This window comes from Onychostruthus taczanowskii, unplaced genomic scaffold (genome assembly GCF_017590055.1).
Source record: "Onychostruthus taczanowskii isolate IOZ18803 unplaced genomic scaffold, ASM1759005v1 scaffold100, whole genome shotgun sequence".
In the NCBI taxonomy this organism is placed as follows: Eukaryota; Metazoa; Chordata; class Aves; order Passeriformes; family Passeridae; genus Onychostruthus; species Onychostruthus taczanowskii.
Window position 1 is genome coordinate 549,006 of NW_024496527.1, and position 21,602 is coordinate 570,607.

Below are 21,602 nucleotides of genomic sequence, written 5' to 3' on the forward strand. Positions count from 1 at the left end.
TGACAAGCCAGATGGAGGGGCAGGGAGGTCATTTGCTGGTGCTGGGAGCCGTGCTGTGCTCCTGGAGCTGTGGCCAGATGAGCGAGCCCTCCATCCATCTGTGGCTTGGGCTCTCCCCTGATCTCCTGCCGTGGTGCCAGGCTGTCAGATGGGCAAGGACAGCACACAGGCAGCTCCAGGGAGGATCTTTTTTCCATTCCTGGCTGGCAGGTGCTTTGCCCACATCTCTGCCAGGTTGCCAGCTGACCACTGCCTGTTGCAGAAGGTTTCTGGCTCCCGTTGCCATGCTGTGCTGTTTGATGGTGCCACGTGTGCCTGGTTGGCCTGGGATGTGATTCCTGGGTGAGCTGGGAGTGGTAGGAAGGTTCCAGAGGAGAAAATGAGGCTCAGGGGGGACCTTGTGGCTCTGCACAGCTCCTGCCAGGAGGGGACAGCCGGGGGGTCGGGCTGTGCTCCAGGGAACAGGGACAGGAGCAGAGGGAACGACCTCAGGCTGGGCCAGGGGAGGGTTAGATTGGATATTTGGGAAAATTTCTTCATGGAAAGGATGGTCAGGTATTGGAAGGAGCTGCCCAGGGAGGTTTGGAGTCCCCACTCCTGGAGGTGCCCAAGGAATCCTGGAGGTGGCACTCAGAGCTCTGGGCTGGGAACAAGGTGGGGATCAGGCACAGCTTGGACCTGATGGGCTGGGAGATCTCCAACCTCAGGGATTCTGGGATCCTCTGGGATGTCTCAGCATTGTGGGAAGCCTGGAGGAACGTGCTGCAAGGTGGGAAGGTGGGAGAAGGAAAGGGGAAAGAAATGGGGTCCTACCCCCTCTCAGCATTCTCCATCCCCACCTCGCAGGGCTCCAGCACCTGCAGAGGCTTCAGGGACAGAGATTCTGCTCAGTTTGTCCCAAACTGGGGTGAAGAGACTTGGGACAACCTGCTCTGCTGGAAGGTGGCCTCAAACATGGGCTCTGAGCTGGGGAGCACCTCCTGCCATTGTGGGATGGTTCTTCAGCTGAGGGGGAAAGTGGGAACGTTTTTATGGAGCTGTTGCAATTCCTGGGATGGTCTGGGACCTGGCAGAGACAGGAGGGTGGTGCTGCACAAGGTCATTAGTGGCAATTAGCACAGATTGTCTCCCAGGGACCTTGTGCACTCAGCATTTGGCACCTCGGTTCATCTTGTGCTGCATCCAAAGGAGAGGCAAGGAATAATTTATGTCAGGGCTGCAGCAGGCTGTGTGTGGTGGGATAAAAGCCCTTCCTGCCATATGCCAAGGATTTGGCTTCAGCAGGGCTGGGAATTGTGAAATTCTCATCAATCACATCAGGTCCCAGAGCTTTGGGTTTCACCAGCCTGACAGTGAGCCCGGGAGGGAGGGACAGCCTTTGTGACAGGGCCTGTTGGGATGGTGTTCAACTAAAATAGGATTGATTAAACTTGATTCAAGGAATAAATTATTTATTGTGAGCGTGGTGAGGCACTGGAGCAGAGAGGCTGTGGCTGCCCCATCCCTGGCAGTGCCCAAGGCCAGGTTGGACAGGGCTTGGAGCAATCGGGGATGGTGGAATGTCCCTGCCATGGCAGGGCTGGGATGAGCTTCAAGGCCCCTTCCAACCTAAACCATCCTGGGATTTATTCAGAGTTAACATCAGGTGGGTCATGGCTCCGTTCCCTCCCAGTGAATGTGTTAGAAACAAAAGAATGAGTGTAACTTCATCCAGCCAGTGGGATTTGTGTTTATGCAGCCCTTCCTCAAGGGGTCACATCCCAGCAGGGCTCCTGAACCCAGGAAAATTCCACTTTCCTTGTACATGCCCCAAAATACAGCTATTTTAGAGAAAATATATTATCTTATTAAATTATTATAACTAATTATAGATAATATTATATAATCAATATTATATAATATGTAATCATATAACATATAATAATAGACATATATAATAATATATAATATAATATAATTAATAATTATGTTATAATGTACATTAGATGTTATAATTACAGAATGTATTATATATTGTATAAAAATTATTCTATAATAATTATTGTGTAATTATTATTTATTATATTTTTAAATTTTAAATTAAATGTAACAAAGCTTATGGGGCCAACACCATCACCTGGTGATGGCACATGCTGCATGTGGAGTTCAGGGGGGCTGTGCTGGTTTAGCCTGATTTAAACTCCACTATAAAACATGACCTGTTCCTAAATGTGCTTCACAGGGATCCAGAGCAGGGTTTTGTGCCTAACCTCCATCTCTGGGAAAAGCTTTTAACCTTGGTAAAACATGGATGAAATCAGTAATTATTTTATTGCATCCATTTGATTTAAGCAGATTACATGGTTTGGGGTCTCCAGGTTGATTTGCAGTTCCAGTTTGAAGGAGCCAGGAGATCTCTGAGTACAAATAATGCCACAAATGTGTGTCCAGAGTGGGATTTAAGGCCTGATTCTGCCTCCTGCACTTCTCCTGGCTGTCAGGAAGATCTGTGCTAACTTGAAGTGATTGATTCCTTCAGCATGAGGTTGGTGGAGTTGGACTGTGCGCATTCCTGTGGGGTTGGGAGGTAATTTATGTAAGGCTTTATGTAACAGCTTGCTGCCTTCACCACTTTGCATGTGCACAAATCCCTCAGCCAACCTCTTCCCGGAGGAGAATATCTTAAAAGCAGGTGGTCTTGGTGGCTGCACGGCTCTGCAGCAAAAATAGGTGTTTATTCTGAGGCAGGGTTGATGTAGAGATGATGATTTTGCATGCCTGTGTTCCCAGTGGTAGATATTATGGTCTGGAGTTAAATACATGAGACATCGCTGGCCCTGGAGGAGATATGGAGATAATCCAAGCCTGGGAGAGCTGGGAATGTGTTGAGAGGGCTCCAGGGAGAGCTCAGAGCCCCTGGCAGGCTCTAAAGGGGCTCCAGGAGAGCTGGAGAGGGACTGGGGACAAGGCATGGAGGGACAGGACACAGGGAATGGCTCCCACTGCCAGAGGGCAGGGCTGGATGGGAGATTGGGAACTGGGAATTCCTGGCTGGGCTGGAATTGCCAGAGCAGCTGTGGCTGCCCCTGGATCCCTGGCAGTGCCCAAAGCCTCTGTGGGGCACACAGGTCCCTCCTTGGTGGCTTCTCCACATTGGAAGTGCCAGTGAGAGCTTGGAACTCTTGGAGCTGCTCCGTGTGCAGGGAATGGTTTTGGTGCTTTGCTGGGAGCCCCTGCCCTGGGCTTGGGAGAAAGATGGGAAGGACAGGCCTGGGCAAGCTTTGCTTCATGAGCTGCTTCTCCTTTGTGTGGTCAAAACTGGTTGTAAGTTTAAATGGAAACATCTTTAAATAAAGCAAAGCCTCCAAGGGGAAGGAGCAGACCCTGGCACTTCTGGGACTCAGCCCTTTGCCTTGGAAAAACCAAGGAAAAAAGCATAAAAAGACACTGGAAAAAGCCCTAACTTCACATTTTAGGGTTATTTTAAAACCCCTGGTTCTCTGAAATTTGTGTGCAGACCCTTTGTCCTTGTGAGGAGCACCAGAGCCTCCTGGCTGTGCCAGTGCTCCCAGGCTGGAGGTGAAGGGAAGGGAACAGGCCCTGCACTTCTGGGACTCAGCCCTTTGCCTTGGAAAAGCCAAGGAAAAAAAGGAAAAAGCCACTGGAAAAAAGCCCAAACTTCACATTTTAGGGTTATATTAAAACTCCTGGATCTCTGTGACATTTGTGTGCAGACCCTTTGTCCTTGTGAGGAGCCACCAGAGCCTCCTGTCAGTGCCAGTGCTCCCAGGCTGGAGGTGAAGGGAAGGGAAAAAGCCACTGGAAAAAGCCCAAACTTCACATTTTAGGGTTATATTAAAACTCCTGGATCTCTGTGACATTTGTGTGCAGACCCTTTGTCCTTGTGAGGAGCCACCAGAGCCTCCTGGCTGTGCTCCCAGGCTGGAGGTGAAGGCACAAGAGCTGGCTGGGACAGACAGGACAAAGGGCACCCATGGGACAAATCCAGGCTTGTCCTGTGCCTCTGGATTGTCAGGCCAGTGGGTCATGGCAGGGACGCTCAGGCTGACCACCTGGGAGCTAATTAAATATCAGGGCTAATGAGCTCAAGCTCACTGGGCTAATCCTGGTGTGCATCCAGCTCTGTGGGGTGGGCATCCCACACAGGGGACAAGAGGAAACGGCCTCAAGTTACACCAGGAGAGGTTTATGCTGGATAATAGGAGAAGTTTTTACCCAAAAAGGGTTGTTCAGCCTCAGCACAGCTGCCTTGGGGCAGTGCTGGAGTCCCCATCCCTGGAGGCATTAAAAGCTGTGTGGATGTGGCACTTGGGGACATGGAGCAGTGGTGGCCTTGGCATCCTCAGCACCGTGTTGTTTTACACCTGTGTCTGTGCCTCCTTTCCTCCTTAGCCTGGTTTTTCTTTCTTTTTTTTTTCTTGAAAGCACTTTCCCCTGAAAAAGCCCCGCACCTATTACTGAGGTAAATGTGAATTTTCCCCCTGCTCCCATCCCCTGGTGTTTCCTGGGTTCTTCACTTCTCCATAAATGCTCATGAATAATTCAGTGAGCCCAGCACTGGCTTCCCTGGTGACTCCAGGATGGATTTCTCTGCTCCAGTGCTTCAGATTCCCTCCACTTGTGGAGATGGAACCCCCTCACTCCTCCTTTTCTGTAGAAACACTGACAAGTTCTTCATTACTTCCTAATTAGCCAGACATCCCTTCTTATTAAAGATTAATTTTTTTAAAGGCAGTCATTATCTCAGCTCTTCCAAGGGTTATTGATTTATTCTTCTTCCTTTTTTTATTAATGGATCTACAACCTCTTCATAATCCATCCAATGCAGTGGTTTCCCTGCCTGTCATCCTCCTTTCCATACACCATTAATGTAGGAAATAGATTTGTAGAAAATTTTTAAAGTTTGATAGGAGATTTATATAGTATGTATTTGTATGTAAATTTTGAGATCAGAAATGGTAACTTAGAAATGATATGGAATAGGATAGATATTGTTGAGAGAGAAATGGAGTTAGAAATAAGTCTGAAAAGGTGGTTTTGTAAATAAGATTAGATCTTTTGGAGAAATAGAATTATGAAAGATGGATTGTAGTAGGAATTATGAAAAGTAATTTTAGTTAATTAACTTTAAAGCATTTACAACATCATGTAGCTAAAGCTGATAGGCCAAGAAATGCTTATAGTGTATTATAACTAGGAAATAGTTTCTGATAGTAATAACATAAATTATAACATCTGTATTGTCTCACCCTTCACACAAGACTGAAAATGGCATAAAAGTTCTTAAAATGCCTCTCAGTTACCCCATCTGTGGGTCAGAAAAGGGAACAATGCAACACATTCTCAGTTTCCTGCTGCCTTCAGTGCTTTTATCATCAGTGCCTCTCCCTGGGCTTTATTTTCCTTGGGATTCTCAGTCTGGATTCCCAAGGGGCCACTTCCAAACATCTTCTGAACTTGAGGGAGTGGGATTTCCAAAGAGAATTTGGGTTTGTTTTCCTGTGGCCATTCCAGCCCCCAGCCAGGGGAGGAAAAGGCTGTGAAATTCCTCCTGTGCCCAGCCTGCTCCCTGTCTCAGGCAGGATTTCTGTTTATTCTCAGTCTGGGAATGAGATGCTTTCCCATCTCTGTAAATCCAGCTCTCTCCGTGTTTTGGAGCCTTTTTGGGTATCTGCAGCACCAAATGCAATTTGGTTGCTGCCAGATTTTAGGATTAACCCCAAATTTAGCCCTTTCCAACCTGAGAGACTTGCATCCAGCTGCAGGGGCTCAGAGCCCAGTGCCTGGAAGAAGGAGTTAACAGAGAAGAAAAGCTGAATTACTGTGGTTTTTCCTGTGATTTCCTGCATTTGAGGTGAGATCTGAGCTTCCTAGGTGTGTTTTCCTGGCAGCATCCAGCCAATCCAGCCGTGGTGAGTGGTGCATTCCCAGTGCTCCAGTATCCATGGTGATGGGAAGGATTTCTGAAGGGCTGCTTTGAAGGAAATGTGAAATCCTGGTCCTTGGACCTTCCCTTCAGTCTCTTGCCGAGAACTCCCAAGGGCAGAGCAGGACTGTGTGAGGCTCAGGGGGTCTGGAGTGGCCCTGCTCAGCTTTGTCCCCTCTGAAACCACTGTGGGTGACAAGGTGGGAGCAGCTCTGGATGTTCCTGACTGGAAAAAACTCTTTTTTTTCAGTCACACAGCTTTGGTCATAAAAACCTTCAGGTCAGGAGGGACCTCAGAGCTCAGCCTTCTGCCCAGAAGCAGCAGCAGTAACTGAAGGAGAGTTTTCCAGAGTGATTTGGGTTGGAAGGGACCTCAAATCCCACCCAGTGCCACCCCTGCCATGGCAGGGACACCTCCCACCATCCCAGGCTGCTCCAAATCCCAAAGTCCAACCTGGTCTTGGGCATTTCCAGGGATCCAGGGGCAGCCACAGCTGCTCTGGAAGTTCTATCTCAGCCCCTCCCCACCCTCCCAGCCAGGAATTCCCAATCTCCCATCCATCCCTGCCCTCTGGCAGTGGGAGCCATTCCCTGTGTCCTGTCAGCTCTGCTGCTGAGAGCTCCACATCCTTCAGGCTGCCTGGAATCTTCCAGATTGTACTTGTCCTGGCTGGAAGCACAGATCCAAAGTGATGCTCTCCAGGGAGCCTTTCCCATCCTGTTGGAGGGGGAAGAAATGCAGCAGAAAGACCAGGTGATCCATATTTTCCTCCTCCTTCCTGCTGCTGTGTGAATCCAGCAATCTTATTAAAAGCAGCACCAAATTAGTGGTAATTAGCTGACATCCTGTTGCTGGTGAGCAGAGCAGAGATGCTGCAGTGGCTGTGCTGAGCAGGTGGATGAATCAGGTGGGCAGAGCTGCTGTTTCCTGGAGATGTGAGGGATGCAGGGATGCTGCTGGGAATGCTCAGGTCCCTGAAATGTGTTTTGCTGCTGGCTCTGGGCATCCTGGTCCCACAGAACAATCCCACAGGTTGAACGTGTCACTTTTGTGCTCCTCAGGCACTCACAGTGGAACACAGACTTAAAAGCAAAGAGCAATGTTGAGTGAAAGACCAAAAATGATGTTTTAAGGGAACCCACATGCTCCTAAAAACGTGCCAGACAGGCAGAGGGAGGGGCTTGCTGTGTGCTTGGAGGTCAGGTCAGGCGTGGTGGATTTTCCTGAGGAGATGATGGTGGTGATGTGCAGGGATTTATTTGGTGGAAGGGTTCAAAGGAGAACACAAAAACCACCCGAAAAAGGTGCTGTGAGCTGTCCTGAATGTTGGGAAAATTCACAGAATCACTGGGATGGAAGAGACCTTCAAGATCATCGTGTCCAACCCAGCCCCAACAGCTCACCCCAACCCTGGCCCCCAGTGCCACATCCAGGCTTTGTTAAACACACCAGGGATGGTGACTGCACCACCTCCCCGGGCAACCATCCCAGAACTTTATCCCTTATTCATGCCAGCCCAGCCTCAGCTGGAGGATGGTGGTGGTGTGGGGCACCCAGGGGTGGGAGTGACTGCAGACCATGGAAGATGAGACCTCAGGAAAAGGCAGCAGGCTGGGCGTGCACTGAGGAGGCTGGAGAGGGGTTTGGGAGGTCTTCAAGCCTCAGGCAGGCTGGGGGAGGCTTTGTGTTTCCATGGGTGCAGCAAGAAGTTTGGCACTTCAGTCCTGGCAGGGGAAATGTGGTTAAATTTACCCTTTTCCCACTTTGGGATTGGGAATTTTGGCATTTGGGCAATGGCCTGAATGAGTGCCAATGACCCCAAACAGCATCTGCCTGACCAGGGAATAGCCAGAATCCCATCAGGAATGGGAAGGATGGCCTGAGGCTGATTTAGATCTGAGCCAAGCATGGAAACGAGGAAATACAGGCAGCAGTCATAAAATCATGGAATGGTTTGGGTTAGAAGTGACCTTTAAAGTCATCTACTCCAACCTCTTCCATGTTGATGCTGTTTCACTTCACACCCCAGGCTGCTTTTCACAGTGGCACGTGGTTAAGAGAAGCAGCCAAAAGGAACAAACACATAAATCCACATTTTGTACTTCTGTAGGACTTTGGGTGTGTCCAAGGTAAGATTTGAGCGGGAGAGGAGAGACCTTTTGTTTGGCTCCTTCCCTTGGGAAAGGCAGACAAGATTTTGGGTACAGCAGCCCATCCTGGGAGGCTGCAGCACTGAGGATTCTTTAGGAAGTGCCAGGAGATGAGTGCAAAGTGTGGGGATGCTGGAGGACATTTGTCCTTCCTCCTGTCCAACGGAAGTTCTGTGTGTCCACAGCCAAAGGGAATGAGATGCCATCTCCCATCTGTGCTTTGCAAACCTCCTTTGAGCTAAATCCGTGAGGAAATTGTGTAAAACCCCAGTTGTGGGCAGCAGTGAAATGAGGAGCTGCTGCTCAGGGGCTGCGCTGGGATGGTGGAGAGCCGTGGTTTGGATGGCCAGGGATGTCCTGCACGGGGGAGCTGTGGCTGTGGCACCCTCCTGGTGACAGCCAGGACATCATCCAGCTGCTCCTGCTGCCTGGAAGATGCCGTTGTGCTTTTGTGGGAGGCACCTGAGGCCTCCTTAGACCGAGACTGCCCCGGAGCTGGCGCTGGCAGAGGTGTCCAGTGTCACACTGGTCACCTGTGCCTGAGCAGGGCTGGGTTCCAGACCTCCTGGATGCCACATCAGGGACAGGTTCAGGAGGAAGGGGCTTCACTGGGCTGCCCTCTGTGGTGGGGCTTCATAGGGTCATGGAATCCCAGAATATTTGGGTTGGAAGGAACCTTAAATTAGATCATAACCTCATGTTTGCTCCCATGTTTTCTTCATCCACCACGGAGAAAAGCTGTGTCTGAGGAGACAGCTTTTGTTTGCCTGCTGGGGAGTGGTTTGAGTTGGGAATGGTTTAGATGGGAAGTGGTTTAGGTTGGAAATGGTTTGGTTAGGAAGTGGTTTAAGTTGGGAATGGTTTAGTTTGGAAGTGGTTTAGGTTGGAAGTGGTTTGCGTTGGAAATGGTTTGGGTTGGAAGTGGTTTGGGTTGGAAGAAGTGGTTTAGGTTGGGATAGGTTTGGGTTGGACATGGTTTAAGTTGGGAATGGTTTCATTTGGAAGTGGTTTAGTTTGGAAGTGGTTTAGGTTGGAAATTATTTGGGTTGGAAGAAGTGGTTTGGGTTGGAAGAAGTGGTTTAGGTTGGGATAGGTTTGGGTTGGACATGGTTTAAGTTGGGAATGGTTTCATTTGGAGGTGGTTTAGGTTGGAGTGGTTTAATTCAGAAGTGATTTAGGTTGGAAGAAGTGGTTTAGGTTAAAATTGGCTTAATTTGGAAGTGGTTTAAAGCTCCTTGACCTTTTCTGGCAGTCATTCCCCCAGTGCTCATTTGTCCTGCATAAATAGGAGCGTTTCACAGCAATCCCTGAGGAGCTCATTTCCTTCTGGAAGAGCTCAAACCCTCTGGCATTCCTCAGGCCTGAAGCAGAAGGGAGGTCAAGTGCAGCAGTCGTTTTTTAGGGAGGTGAGAGCAGGCTGCTGAGGAAGGGCTTTGCTGCCTCCAGGATATAATTAAGGATGGCTATGGCACCATCAGTGCTTCACATTGGACTTTTCCTGTTGTGGGACTCCATTGGAAGAGCTGAGGTGCTGGACCATGGCTCAGTGTTCCTGAGCACCCTGTGAGAGTCTGCTTTGGTGTTTGTCATGGACAGAGGCTGCTCTGTCCCTAAATCTTTTTTGTTGTTGTTTTGGGGTTTTTTTTTGTCTCTTAATTCTAAAACTGGTGGGAATTCATAGCAAGAAACACAGAATTTGGGTTGGAAGGGATCTTCAAGCCCATCCCATTCCAACCCTCTACTCATGGCAGGGATATTTCCCACCATCCCAGGCTGCTCCAAGCCCCATCCAGCCTGGCCTTGGACATTTCCAGGGATCCAGGGGCAGCCACAGCTGCTCTGGGCACCCTGTGCCAGGGCCTGCCCACCCTCAGAGGGAGGAATTCCTTCCCAATATCCAACCTAAACCTACTCTCTGTGTGAATCCTCTGTTGAGGAAGTCAGTGCACAGCAAATACCGGGATTATTATTGCTCATTAGTGCCAGGTAATCAAGGCAGTGGATGCAGTTAATGAGCAGCCTCAGGAAGCAGAGTTCAGCTTCTGGAGGAGGTCAGAAGGAACTGGCTCCTCAAGGAAGATCTCCATCTCAGGCAGCCACAGAAAGAGCATTCCTGTTTTTCTTAAGAAGCAACAAATTCATTGCAGAGCCTTAATTAGAGAGAAAGGTTCTTAATGGAGCCAGAGCTGCATTTCCTGAGCAGGCTGCTTAGCAGCTAATCCCCCCCAGCTGATCCCTGCTCCTTGTGGCATTTTCCCTTCACTCCTAAGCCTCAGAGCCCTGGATTCCCCTCACCACGGGGCAGCAGACAGAAGGGAGTGGGTATTAAAGACTCAGCTGTGCTGTCCTGAGCTCCAGGGTTAGCTCCAGGCGTTCCCTTGGTTCCCCCAGCGCTCCCTCTGTGGTGCAGAGCTCCCAGGGTCCTGTGGCTCCCACAAAAAATCCCAGTCAGTCTTTCTCAGAAGTCTCTGTGGTCAAGATGAGACCTCCAGGCATTCCCTTGGTTCCCCCAGCGCTCCCTCTGAGGTGCAGAGCTCACATCTCCCTCTGGGTCACCCTCCCAGGGTCCTGTGGCTCCCACAAAAAATCCCAGTCAGTCTTTCTCAGGAGTCTCTGTGGTCAAGATGACCCCGAGATTGTTAAAAGTCTCTTTTTGCCAGCCTGGCAGTCGAAGAAGGAGCCGGAGTTCCTTGGCTCTGCTTTTCGAGGTTGTTTATTTTATCTCTTACATTATTTTCCTGACCTGCTGAGATCTGTCCTGCAGGTCTGCTTGTGGCATACTGCCTGCCCTTGGGCTGGTGTCAACATTTTATACTAAGAACTACGTGCACTTCATTTACAATAATTTTCCAATACCTGTCACCTATGTTAGACAGTCTGTCTCTACTCTGAACCAATCTAAAAGTGCCAGCATCACACAGAAGATGGAGGCTGTGAAGAAGAAAGAAGAAGGACAGGACACACCCAAATTCCTCCATCTTGCCCCGTGAACCCCCATTCTAAAATCCTTAAAATTCTACCTTTTCACCCTGTGACAACTATTACTCTGCTTAAACTCTCGTGACTTGTAATTCTTAATACAAAGCTGGTAATTTGCTCCATGGGTCAAAATCAAAGGCACAGGTGTCTTTGGCTTCGTGCCAGGGGCTCAAACCATCCAGGACGGCCAGAGGGATGTCCTGGGCTCCAACAAGTCTTCTCCAGGGACATCCCAGGGCACAGCAGAGAGGGATTTGCCTCTACAGGAGGTTTGGAATTAAATAAGGGGCAGTGAAGGAGGGAGAACAAAAGAAAACTGGATCAGAAGGATGTGGAGCTGCTGGAGGGAGTCCAGGGAAGACACAGAGCTGCTCCAAGGGCTGGAGCCAGGCTGGGAGAGCTGGGAATGTTCCCCTGGAGAGGAGAAGGCTCCAGGGAGAGCTCAGAGCCCCTGACAGGGCCTGGAGGGGCTGGAGGGGAGCTGCAGAGGGCCTGGGGACAAGGCCTGGAGGGACAGGACACAGGGAATGGCTAGAGGGCAGGGATGGATGGGAGATTGGGAATTGGGAATTCCTGGCTGGGAGGGTGGGGAGGCCCTGGAATAGAATTCCCAGAGAAGCTGTGGCTGCCCCTGGATCCCTGGAAATGCCCAAGGCCTGGCCCCTGCAGGATCCCAGGACACGAGGACCAGCCCTCAGCAAAGTTGGAGCTTTTCTTGCCAGGGCTCAGCTCCCCAGAAAAACCACACTCAGCATGGATTTGGAGTTCTCTTGTGCTCATTCTCCATCCTGATGTCTGTGCTGGGCTGCAGTGCTTCCTCTCAAGGACACAACCTAAAACATGGAGAAGACCTCATCACCAACTCACTCAACAAGTGGATATTTGGAGTTTTTACTTTCTGTCCTTACCTCGTTTGCCCCTCTCTGTGCCTGTGGGCAGGCAGCAGCTCCTGGCTGAGTTTTTCTCAGCATCCCTGATGCTGCAGTTCTGTCTGTACTTTCAAAGGGACCCATGTCAGGTGCTGGCAGGGAAAAGCTAAGATCATTTTCTGTTGATCATTAATGAAGCAAACCAGGAATTAATTGGACAAAATCAAAGGGCTGTAGCGAGGTGCTTACATTTCTTCTCCCCAAAAATCAAAGCAAAGACTGGATCCTATATCAAAGCAAGGACAGAGACTCTTTAATACATCCTCACAGCCAGGAGCAGCCCAGGACATCCCATAATTCTGGTATTTCAGTCCAAATACCAGGGACAGCCAAAAAAGTCACATTAGTGATCCACACTGAGTGTCCCTGAGGGCAAAACCAGCCTTGCTCAGCTTCAGCCAACCTGGAAGTTGGACTTGATGATCTTGGAGGTCTCTTCCAACCTTTTCATGATTCTAGGATTCATCAAGGAATGCTCCTGGAGCAGCCCTTTTCCAGGGCGATGAGCTAAACCAAGGCTGATCCCACTGCAGTGCTTGAGGTGTGGAAGGTCACTGCAGCTCTGATGGAATCTGGTAACTTCACCTGCTGTCTCCATGGGTTTGGAAGGCTGGTATCTCACTGGCCACTTGGCTTTGTGTCTTCTGCTGGGGAATTCACAGGATCACCGGGTTGGGAGAGACCTTCAGGATCATGGAGTCCAGCCCAGCCCCAAGAGCTCAATCCAGCCCTGGCCCCCAGTGCCACATCCAGGCTTTGTTAAACACACCAGGGATGGTGACTGCACCACCTCCCCGGGCAGCCATTCCAGAACTTTATCACCCTTTCTGTAAAAAATCTTTCCCTAAAATCCCACCTATTATCTCAATCTATCCCATCAACCAATATCTCAACCACAGCCTGAGCTGTGTCCTCTGGCTCTGTCAGTGCTGCCTGCAGAAGGAGACCAACCCCACCTGAGAGTTTTGCATGCCTGGTTTGCCCCTCAAAGAAACGGGATCAGAGAGCAGGGATGCTGCAGTTTGGGGCTTCTTTCTCCCAAGTCCTGCTGAGGAATCACTGCAGGCTGCAGGGCACCAGCTGGCCTGGCCTGGGAGCCAGGGAATGGCAGGTTCAAGTGAGCACAAGGATTCACAGCAGGAGTGAAACACTTTGCTGTCCCATTTCAGCAGCGTGTGACCTGTCCCTGAGCATCCCAGGCATTCCAGCCAGGCCCTCATCCACATGGCTCCTGGCAGGAGGTCTGCAGCCCAGACTTGTTCTTTCACAGCTCTGACATAACTATTATGTGCCTCAGAATCCATGCCAAGAGAGGAATTGCTGGTTTTTACCCTCAGTCTCCAGGAGATTCCAGTGCAGGGCTTGGCGACCAAATAATTTTCAAAAGATTAAAAGTCTCCTTTCAGGGATGATCCCCAAAACCTGGGGGCTGGTCAGGGTGTGGGGTGAGGGGCTCAGCTGGGCCTAGGCAAGTACAGATGGATGACACACAGTGCCACTGCTGCAGGATTGTCACTGTCACCAGGCTAAATAAAACACTGAATCCACCATGGCCTGGGAGCAGGCAGAGCTCCCAGGACCTGCCCAGGGCCAGGGGACCCCACATGGGAGGCAGGGAAAGGGCTTCAGTAAGGTCATCCTTGAAAAGAATCTATCCTTGTTTTATTTGCAGGCTGGAGCTTTTGAGTCAGTTGTGCCTGCTGGGGGAACACTGCCCTGAGCAAAGCCAGGCCAGGGCCATCTGTGCCCCCCAGTGACAGCCCATGGGGCTGGGGCTTCAGCTCTGCCTGCCCACTGCCAGCACCACCCCACAGGGAGCTCAGGGCACCCTAAGGGCTGAGGGATTCTGGAAAGAATTCCATTTATTTTTAATAAATTTTTACAATTTTTTTTTCTTTCTACATAGGCAGGAAGGGTGAGTTGGGCTCACGTCTTCACTGCGTGGCTCAGAAGGTCACAAGACCCCTTTTAAGGATTTATTGACCAATGAAACACTGCCAACAAGGCTATTTTTTTTTATATTTTAATATTTCATCTTATGGAGCAATGCTACAGTGTGAGCTTTCTTAGCCACTCATGTTATGGCACACAAACCCACAGTGTTGCATCCTAAACTCCTTGTTCACCTCTGGAACTACTTTTATTTTTACATCTTTAAAACTCTGAACTTTCTTCTTCTTAACCTTAAACTATAAATCCACATTCTCACTTCTAGCAGCTAAGTTTGGAAGCCTCTTCCAAGGTCTTATGGAGCTGCTCTCCCAGGGGCTGTTCCACCTGAGGATTTACATTTCATGTCCCTCCTGCACACCCCAGATTCCTTGGGGTATCTGCAGTGAAGGAGGAGAACCAAGGCCCCTGTGGAATGCAGCAGGGGAGTGGGATCCATTCCTAAAAATTCCTTTTTCTCCTACAGTTTGCACCCAGGAGCTGTGCTCACAAACCTGCCTGTCTGTGTGTGTCCTTCTGGTGACAAGTCTAGGCTCTTCCTTGATTTGATCCTTGGTTTTTTGCTTGATTTGCAGCTTTCTGGCAGGCTGGGATATTGTATTTGTGGGGTGCCCCGTGGCAGGAAGGAATGATGCATCTGACTCCATGTTCTTAGAAGGCTAATTTATTATTTTATGATCTATATTATATTAAAGAATACTAAACTAAACTATACTAAAGAATGCAGAAAGGATACTTACAGAAGGCTAAAAGATAGTAATGAAAACTTGTGACTTGACACAGCTTGGCACTGATTGGCCATTGAGTCAAAACAATTCACACAAACCACTGAAACAATCCACTGTTGGATAAACAATGTCCAACCACTTTCCAAAGCAGCAAAACACAGGAGAAGCAAATGAGATAAGAATTGTTTTCCTTTTTCTCTGAGGCTTGTCACCTTCCCAGGAGAAAGATCCTGGGCAAAGGGATTTTTCAGAAAATGTGACTGCCACACTGGGATCACATCTTCTTGTGGAAACCCAGGGAAGCCTGAGCTGGAGCCGTGTCAGAAGCTCAGCAGCAGAGTGGTGGAGTTTGGCAGAGGGACAGTTCAGACCCTGTTCCTGTCACCTGCTTTGGCTCAGTTACAGATATTCGCAGCTGAGATTGCAGAATCACAGCGTCAAGGAGTGGTTTGGGTTGGAAGGGATGTTCAGGACCATCTCACTCCATCCCACTTCCACCTAGTCCAGGCTGCTGCAAGCCCCATCCAGCCTGGCCTTGGGCTGGAGAGGGGCTGGGGACAAGGCATGGAGGGACAGGACACAGGGAATGGCTGCACTGCCAGAGATGGATGGGAGATTGGGAATTGGGAATTCCTGGCTGGGAGGAGCTGGGATGGAATTCCAGAGCAGCTGTGGCTGCTCCTGGATCCCTGGCAGTGCCCAAGGCCAGGCCCCTGCAGGATCCCAGGACGTGGCACTGTCTGACCCCTCAAGTCTCTAGGGGCAGGATCAGCCCAGGCTGCAGCTCCTGGTTTCTTTCCAGAGGCAGCCTTGACTCCAAAAGTCAGGCACTGGAGCCAAAAGCCAATTAGCAGCAGTTTAGCTTCATCAACTTCCTGACTAAATGCAAGTTTTAATTAAACATCCCATTTTAATTAGGCAGCCATCACGTACAGGGGGCTGGCCTCAGGATTCAAAGGCTGCAGGTCCTGTGCCTTAATTAAAAGCAAGACTCACATGAGTTCAGCTCCAGCATCTGTGACAGCTCCTGAGCCTCTGGAGGGCAGGAGCAGAACAGCTCTGCCATGGTGTTCCTCTCCTCTTGTGCTTCCAGAGGGATGCTCCAGTGCAGGAACTGGCTGGGAGGTGACTTGGCTGGATGGACACTGAGGGGCTGGAGCGTGTCCAGGGAAGGGAACAGAGCTGGGAAGGGTCTGGAGCCCCAGGAGAGGCTGAGGGAGCTGGGAAGGGGCTGAGCCTGGAGCACAGGAGGCTCAGGGGGCCCTTGTGGCTCTGCACAGCTCCTGCCAGGAGGGGACAGCCGGGGCTCTGCTCCCAGGGAACAGGGACAGGACAAGGGGAAACCATCTCAGGCTGCTCCAGGGCAGGGTCAGGTTGGATATTTCAGAAAATTTCTTCGTGGCAAGGGTGGTTAGACACTAGAAAAAGCTTCCCAAGGCAGTGCTGGAGTCCCCATCCCTGGAGGGATTTAAAAGCCACATGGATGTGGCACCTGGGGACATGGTCAGTGGTGGCCTTGGCCTTGCTGGGAAACAGTTGGACTCCATCATCTCAGAGGGCTTTTCCAACTTCAACAAATCTGTCATTTTATGATCCTGCCCCGTGCCAGAGCCTGCCAACAAGCTGGGTTTGAAATGGCAGAGTTCCTCACCCCTGCTGGTGTCCAACACCAGTGAAGTGAGGCTTGTCCAGATGGAGCTGTCCCACCCCTCCAGCACCCAGTGCCTCCAAAATCAACCCAGCTCCCTCCTCACCTCCAAGTCAGCGTGCATGAGCTCCATCGCTGGCAGCTGGGCTGTGGAGGAGGAAAACCAGGGCACTTCTGCTGATGCAGAGTTCAGATGATGCTTTTCTCTGTTTCTTGGAGCCTGCTCAGCTCTCCTGAGCCCTCAGCTGTTGTATTTGCAAGGAATGCCCCAACAAAGGCAGGAGTGATCAATCTGACTCCATGTTCTCAGAAGGCTAATCTATTATTTTATGATACTATATTGTATTAAATAATACTATACTAAACTAAAGAATGCAGAAAGGATACTAAGAGAATGCTAAAAATATAATAATAAAAACTCATGACTCTCTCCAGAGTCTGACACAGCTTGGCACTGGTTGGCCAATGAGTGAAAACAGCTCAGCAGAACCCACTGAAACAATCACCTGTGGGTAAACAATCTCCAACCACATTCCACACAGGAGAAGCAAATGAGATAAGAATTGTTTTCCTTTTCTCTGAGGCCTCTCAGCTTCCCAGGAGAAAAACCCTGGGCGAAGGGATTTTTTTTCAGAGGATGTGAATGCCACACTCAGCCTTCTGCACCGGCTGCTCCCATCCCTGTGCTGGGACAAGGGAGAATCAGAGAGTGACAGAAATCCCTTTGTCAGCCGTGCCTGGGAAGGAGGAGGGTTATGGAGCTATTAGTGAGCACAAAGAGAGGACAGATTCTCTCCTAAGTGCTCTGGGGACAGAGAGATTTAAATGCTTCGCTCCCATTAATGCTAATGTGAATCACAGAGGTCTCTTCTTACTGCCTTGGACTGAGAGCATTGAAAAAAGAGGGCAGCTTTCCACAAAGGATAAATCCCCTTGATTTTAAGGCACCGGTAAATGGGATTTTTCTTCATTTCACACTCATTAATTTCCCTGCCTGTGCTGGTTGAGGGCTGGGCTCGGCTCCGCTCCAGCACATGGCAGCTGCCCAGTGGGTGATCCCATGGATGGTGTCCCCAGAGAGGGTTCCCGACCCCAAAAAGCCACAACGATTTTGTTGTCACGTGGAGATGCAAAGTGCAGCATTCCAGGTCGTTGCAGCGTGTCAGAAATGTTCACAGTTATTTGAATATATCACACAATATTCCTCTTGTGGAGGACTCCAATGCCTAAAGGAGCTCCAGGAGAGCTGGAGAGGGACTTGGGACAAGGGATGAAGTGACAGGACAAGGGGGAATGCCTTCCTGAGGGTGACCCATCTGGAGATGGGAATGAAGCTCCTGCTGGTGAAATGCCAAACCTTGGAGCTCCTGTGTCCAGTGAGCAACCTGTGCCCACCCGTGTTTAGGAACTGGCCTTAAAATTCTGGAAAAATTACACTTTTCAGACTAGGTAATGCTCTTCCCTCACTTGCACTGGAGGCATCAGGAATGTCTGGAGCAGAGGGAAGGGCTGAGCTGAGACAGGGAGCCCACAGGCAGGGATGCTCTGAGCTGATGGACCATCTTTTTGTGGGGGCCCCAAGCTTGGAGCCATTGTGCTGCAAGGCTGGGGGTGCCTGGGGTGAAGGAACCTCCATGGACAACACACACAGAGGCACCACAGAGCTCTTAGTAATTTTTAAGCCCACTTTTAAAAAGCTTTCCCGTCAGAAAACCCTCAAAGATTTATGTTGATCTAAAGATACCCTTTATGCAATTCGTGTTAATGGGGAAAAAAAAAAAAAAGCCTTTTAAAGACATTAAAGGGAGAAAAAAAAACCAACCCAACATGCTGCAGTTTTAATGAGGAGCTTGTAAACACAGCCAACCCCTGCTGATTTTTTCCATTAATTGCCTGTGTTATCAGGGACCTGGGCTCTGCAGCAACCCTGCTCTCAGCAAAACACCTTGCTGGGCTTGGGGCATCCTCCCAAACCCAGGAGGGCTGAGGAAGGTGATGGAGGCTTTGGAAGAGGCAGGGCTGGGCTGTCCCTGCGGGGCTCTGACCTTGCCTGGGGGAGGGAGGAGGGATGGGGGGACCTGCAGAGCTGATTTAGCAATCCCATTTTTATTAGAGATGCATTCCCTGATTAGCTCCATATCCTAAGGATAAATTACAAAGGAGATGCAGGAAGCACTCGGGTGAGATTAAAGTCTCCCGGGGAAGCAGCAGCGAGGTCATTTTCTGGGCCATTATTTCTGGGCCATTAAAGGGTTGCCACGGCTCTCCTCGGTAGCAGTGCTGAGTTTTACTCTTGATTTCAGCCCAGAAAGAGCTGAAATCTCTTCCCTTCTCCCATCTCCCACACTGGCATCCAGGGGGGCACAGCACTGCTGGGAAGGGGTGCCAGCCCAGTGCCCACATCCTGATCCCTGGAAGGATGGGCACAGTCGATTTTTGGAGATGTGGGGACAAATCAACCACCTTCCCAACACCTTTCTGCGTCTGCCTCAAAGAAAGATCACCCCCAAAACCCACGGGGCGTTTGCAGCCAATTTGCAGCCCACAAAAGAGGCAAAATCTCTCGCAGAGGAAAATTGCTGAGGGTGATTTGGCCAGCTCTTGAGACAATCCACACACTGCTGTGATGGCAGAAGGGGGAGGTTGGGAAGATTCCCGAGTGAGTGTTCAGAAAGAGCCGTGGAAATGAAAAAGAAAAGGCATTTGATGAACATAATGATTGTTATTACCACGTTCTGCTGCTCAGGGCCAGGGCTGTGGGAGTGTTCCCACTCCAAAGGGAGAAGGAGCAGTCAGTATTTTGCAGGAAGACCTTGACCTTCTGTTGGATTATGGTTTTTTCTGACCTGGAGATGGGGTAACTGAGGGTATTTTAAAAACTTTTATTCCATTTTCAATCTCATGAGAAGGGTGAGACAATACAGATGTTATAATTCACACCATCACAATCAGAAGCCAACTATTTCCTAATTACAATACATTATAAGTGTTTCTTGGCCTCTCAGCTTTTGTCACACCATGCTGTAAATGCCTTAAAGCCAATCATCTAAAATTACCCCTTGTGAGTTTTACTACAATACATCTTCCACAGTTCTATTTCTCCAAAATATCTTGTCTTTTTTAGCAAAGCCATCCTTTAAAAATTTTTTCAGGTTCAATTTCTCTCTCAACAATCTCTGTCCTATTCCATAACATTTCTAAATCAGCATTTCTTATCTCAAAGTTTACATACAGCTACACACTATATAAACTTTCTGTCAAGCTTTAAGAATTTTCTATTAATCCATTTCCCCCAGCCTTCACTTCCAGGAGGCTTTGGGTGATTTTCAGTCTGACTGGGGTGGCCTGACCTGTGTTCCCAGCAGACATGGGTCAGACCCTGCAGAATTTTTGGTGATTCCCTGAAGGACACAGATCCAGGGGAGGGAGCAAGTGAGAGCCAGGGTGGATGTGGCTTGTCCCTGATCACCCAGGGAAGCCTGTGGAGGAGGTGCACACTGAATATCTGCTTCCCAAAGCCAGGGAATGATGGTTAACCCTCCTTTTCCTCTCCTTGCACTCAGGCACACCTTGGTGGGATGCTGGTTCTGAGCCCAAATCCCACACAATCCTGTCTCTTTGTTGAAAACCATTAGATGGGCCCATTTCAGATCAAATTAAATCTGACATCTTGTGGGTGTCCAGTCCATCAGCTACATTCCAGGAGCTCTGATCTGGGTGTGGTGGGAGAATCTGCCCACATTTCCACAGCTTGCCTGTTAGCAGGGCAAGGTCTGTGCAGATAGCTGAAGTTGTTGCTTTTGTTTTTCTGTTGTTTCCATGGATTTTCCTGATTGTCACAAGCTCTGTTTCTGCCTGTTAGTTCCATGACTGAGAGTGCTTGGGAGGGACCTCTGTGGAGTCAGTTGTGTTGAGGGATGGATGAGTCCTGGACATGGAAATGACCTTGCTCTTTGCTTCCCCTGCAGAGCCAGCTCTCCCAGGCCCTGAATGGATTGTCAGACAGAGCCAAGGAGGCAAAGGAATTCCTGGTCCAGCTCCGCAACATGGTGCAGCAAATCCAGGTACTGAGTCTGCAGGCTGAGAAACTGCCCTTCCCACCAGGATGAGCCATCCCCTCTCCCTCTTCCCAAGCTTGGTTGGGTGGGTGCTCTCCCAAAGGAACCTCATTTTCCATATTGCCCCGCTGAACCCTCCCCAGAACTGCTGCTCATGGATGGAACAGCAGAGTCCTGAGCCCTTCCCATCTCTGCCATGGGTGGATCCAAACCTGTTCCTCACCTGCCACTGATGCCTCAGGTTTGAGCTTTTCTATTTTCACATTCTGAGCTGCTTTAGTGTGTGGTTCTGGGCTCCACATCAGGGCATGGTGAGCTCTGTGCACAGAGCAGGGAGACAAAACAATTCCTGCTCCAGCTGGGCACCAAGGACAAATGATCCAAATCTCAGCCCAGGAGCACAAACCCCGTGGGCTGCAGAGAGAAAAACAAGCAGGATGGGAGTGCAGGGGCTGAGCTGGAATTGGACACTGAACTGCAATGTGCACATGGAGCAGAGCTGATCCCAGGGAGAGACCCCGGGAGCGCTCGTGCATTTTGGGACCATTTGGGTTCATCTTGGGGGCAGCCCTGGCTGGGCTCTTGTGCTGCCCAAGGTGGATCCATGGAGGAGATCCTTGGAATAATTTATTCTGTGACTCCATCCAGCCTCTGCTCTGGGGCAGCCTTCCCAAGGCATCACCACCTCCACATTTTCCACCACCCCAGGCCGTACGAATCCCACATCTGATGCTGTGGATTCGTGGGGGGCAGAAAAACGCAAAAATGACCCCTGTGGCACCATTAAAATGGAAAATCCAGTTTTCCAGCTGTCCTGGGGACATTTCCCTGGGTTTGACTCCCTCTGTGCCCCACAGGAGAACAGCGTGGAGTTCGAGGCCTGCCTGGTGGCCCAGTGTGACGCCCTCATCGACGCCCTCAACAGAAGGAAAGCCCAGCTGCTGTCCCGGGTCAACAAGGAGCATGAGCACAAGCTGAAGGTGAGCCTGGCTGGTCAGAGAGCTTCCTGCAGGGTTGGCACTGGCTGGGGATGAGGACTGGGGTGCTGTTTTTTGGGGAGGTCACTCCTTTTCCATGTGAATTCCGTCTTGCTGCAGATGCCCAACCCACTCACAGCATGTCCCTGACAAAGTGCTGCTTCCTCCAGGTGGTTCCCACTGAATTGTTGAGCTCATTTCTAGCCCTTAAGTCAGCAGAACCCTGTGTACTGCATGGAAAATTACTTTGTTCCTG

The 21,602-nt window shown here is 50.0% G+C and overlaps 1 protein-coding gene across 2 annotated transcripts in view; it reads left to right on the forward strand.

Annotated features, from left to right (window-relative positions):
• The window catches only part of TRIM9 (tripartite motif containing 9), a 63,038-nt gene that overhangs the window by 11,993 nt on the left and 29,443 nt on the right, over window positions 1–21,602 (forward strand). For both annotated transcript variants that reach the window (XM_041409971.1, XM_041409980.1), the window contains exons 2-3: window positions 20,280–20,375; window positions 21,227–21,349. In XM_041409971.1, the coding sequence (XP_041265905.1) occupies window positions 20,280–20,375; window positions 21,227–21,349 (219 nt within the window). The remainder of the gene's footprint in view (window positions 1–20,279; window positions 20,376–21,226; window positions 21,350–21,602) is intronic.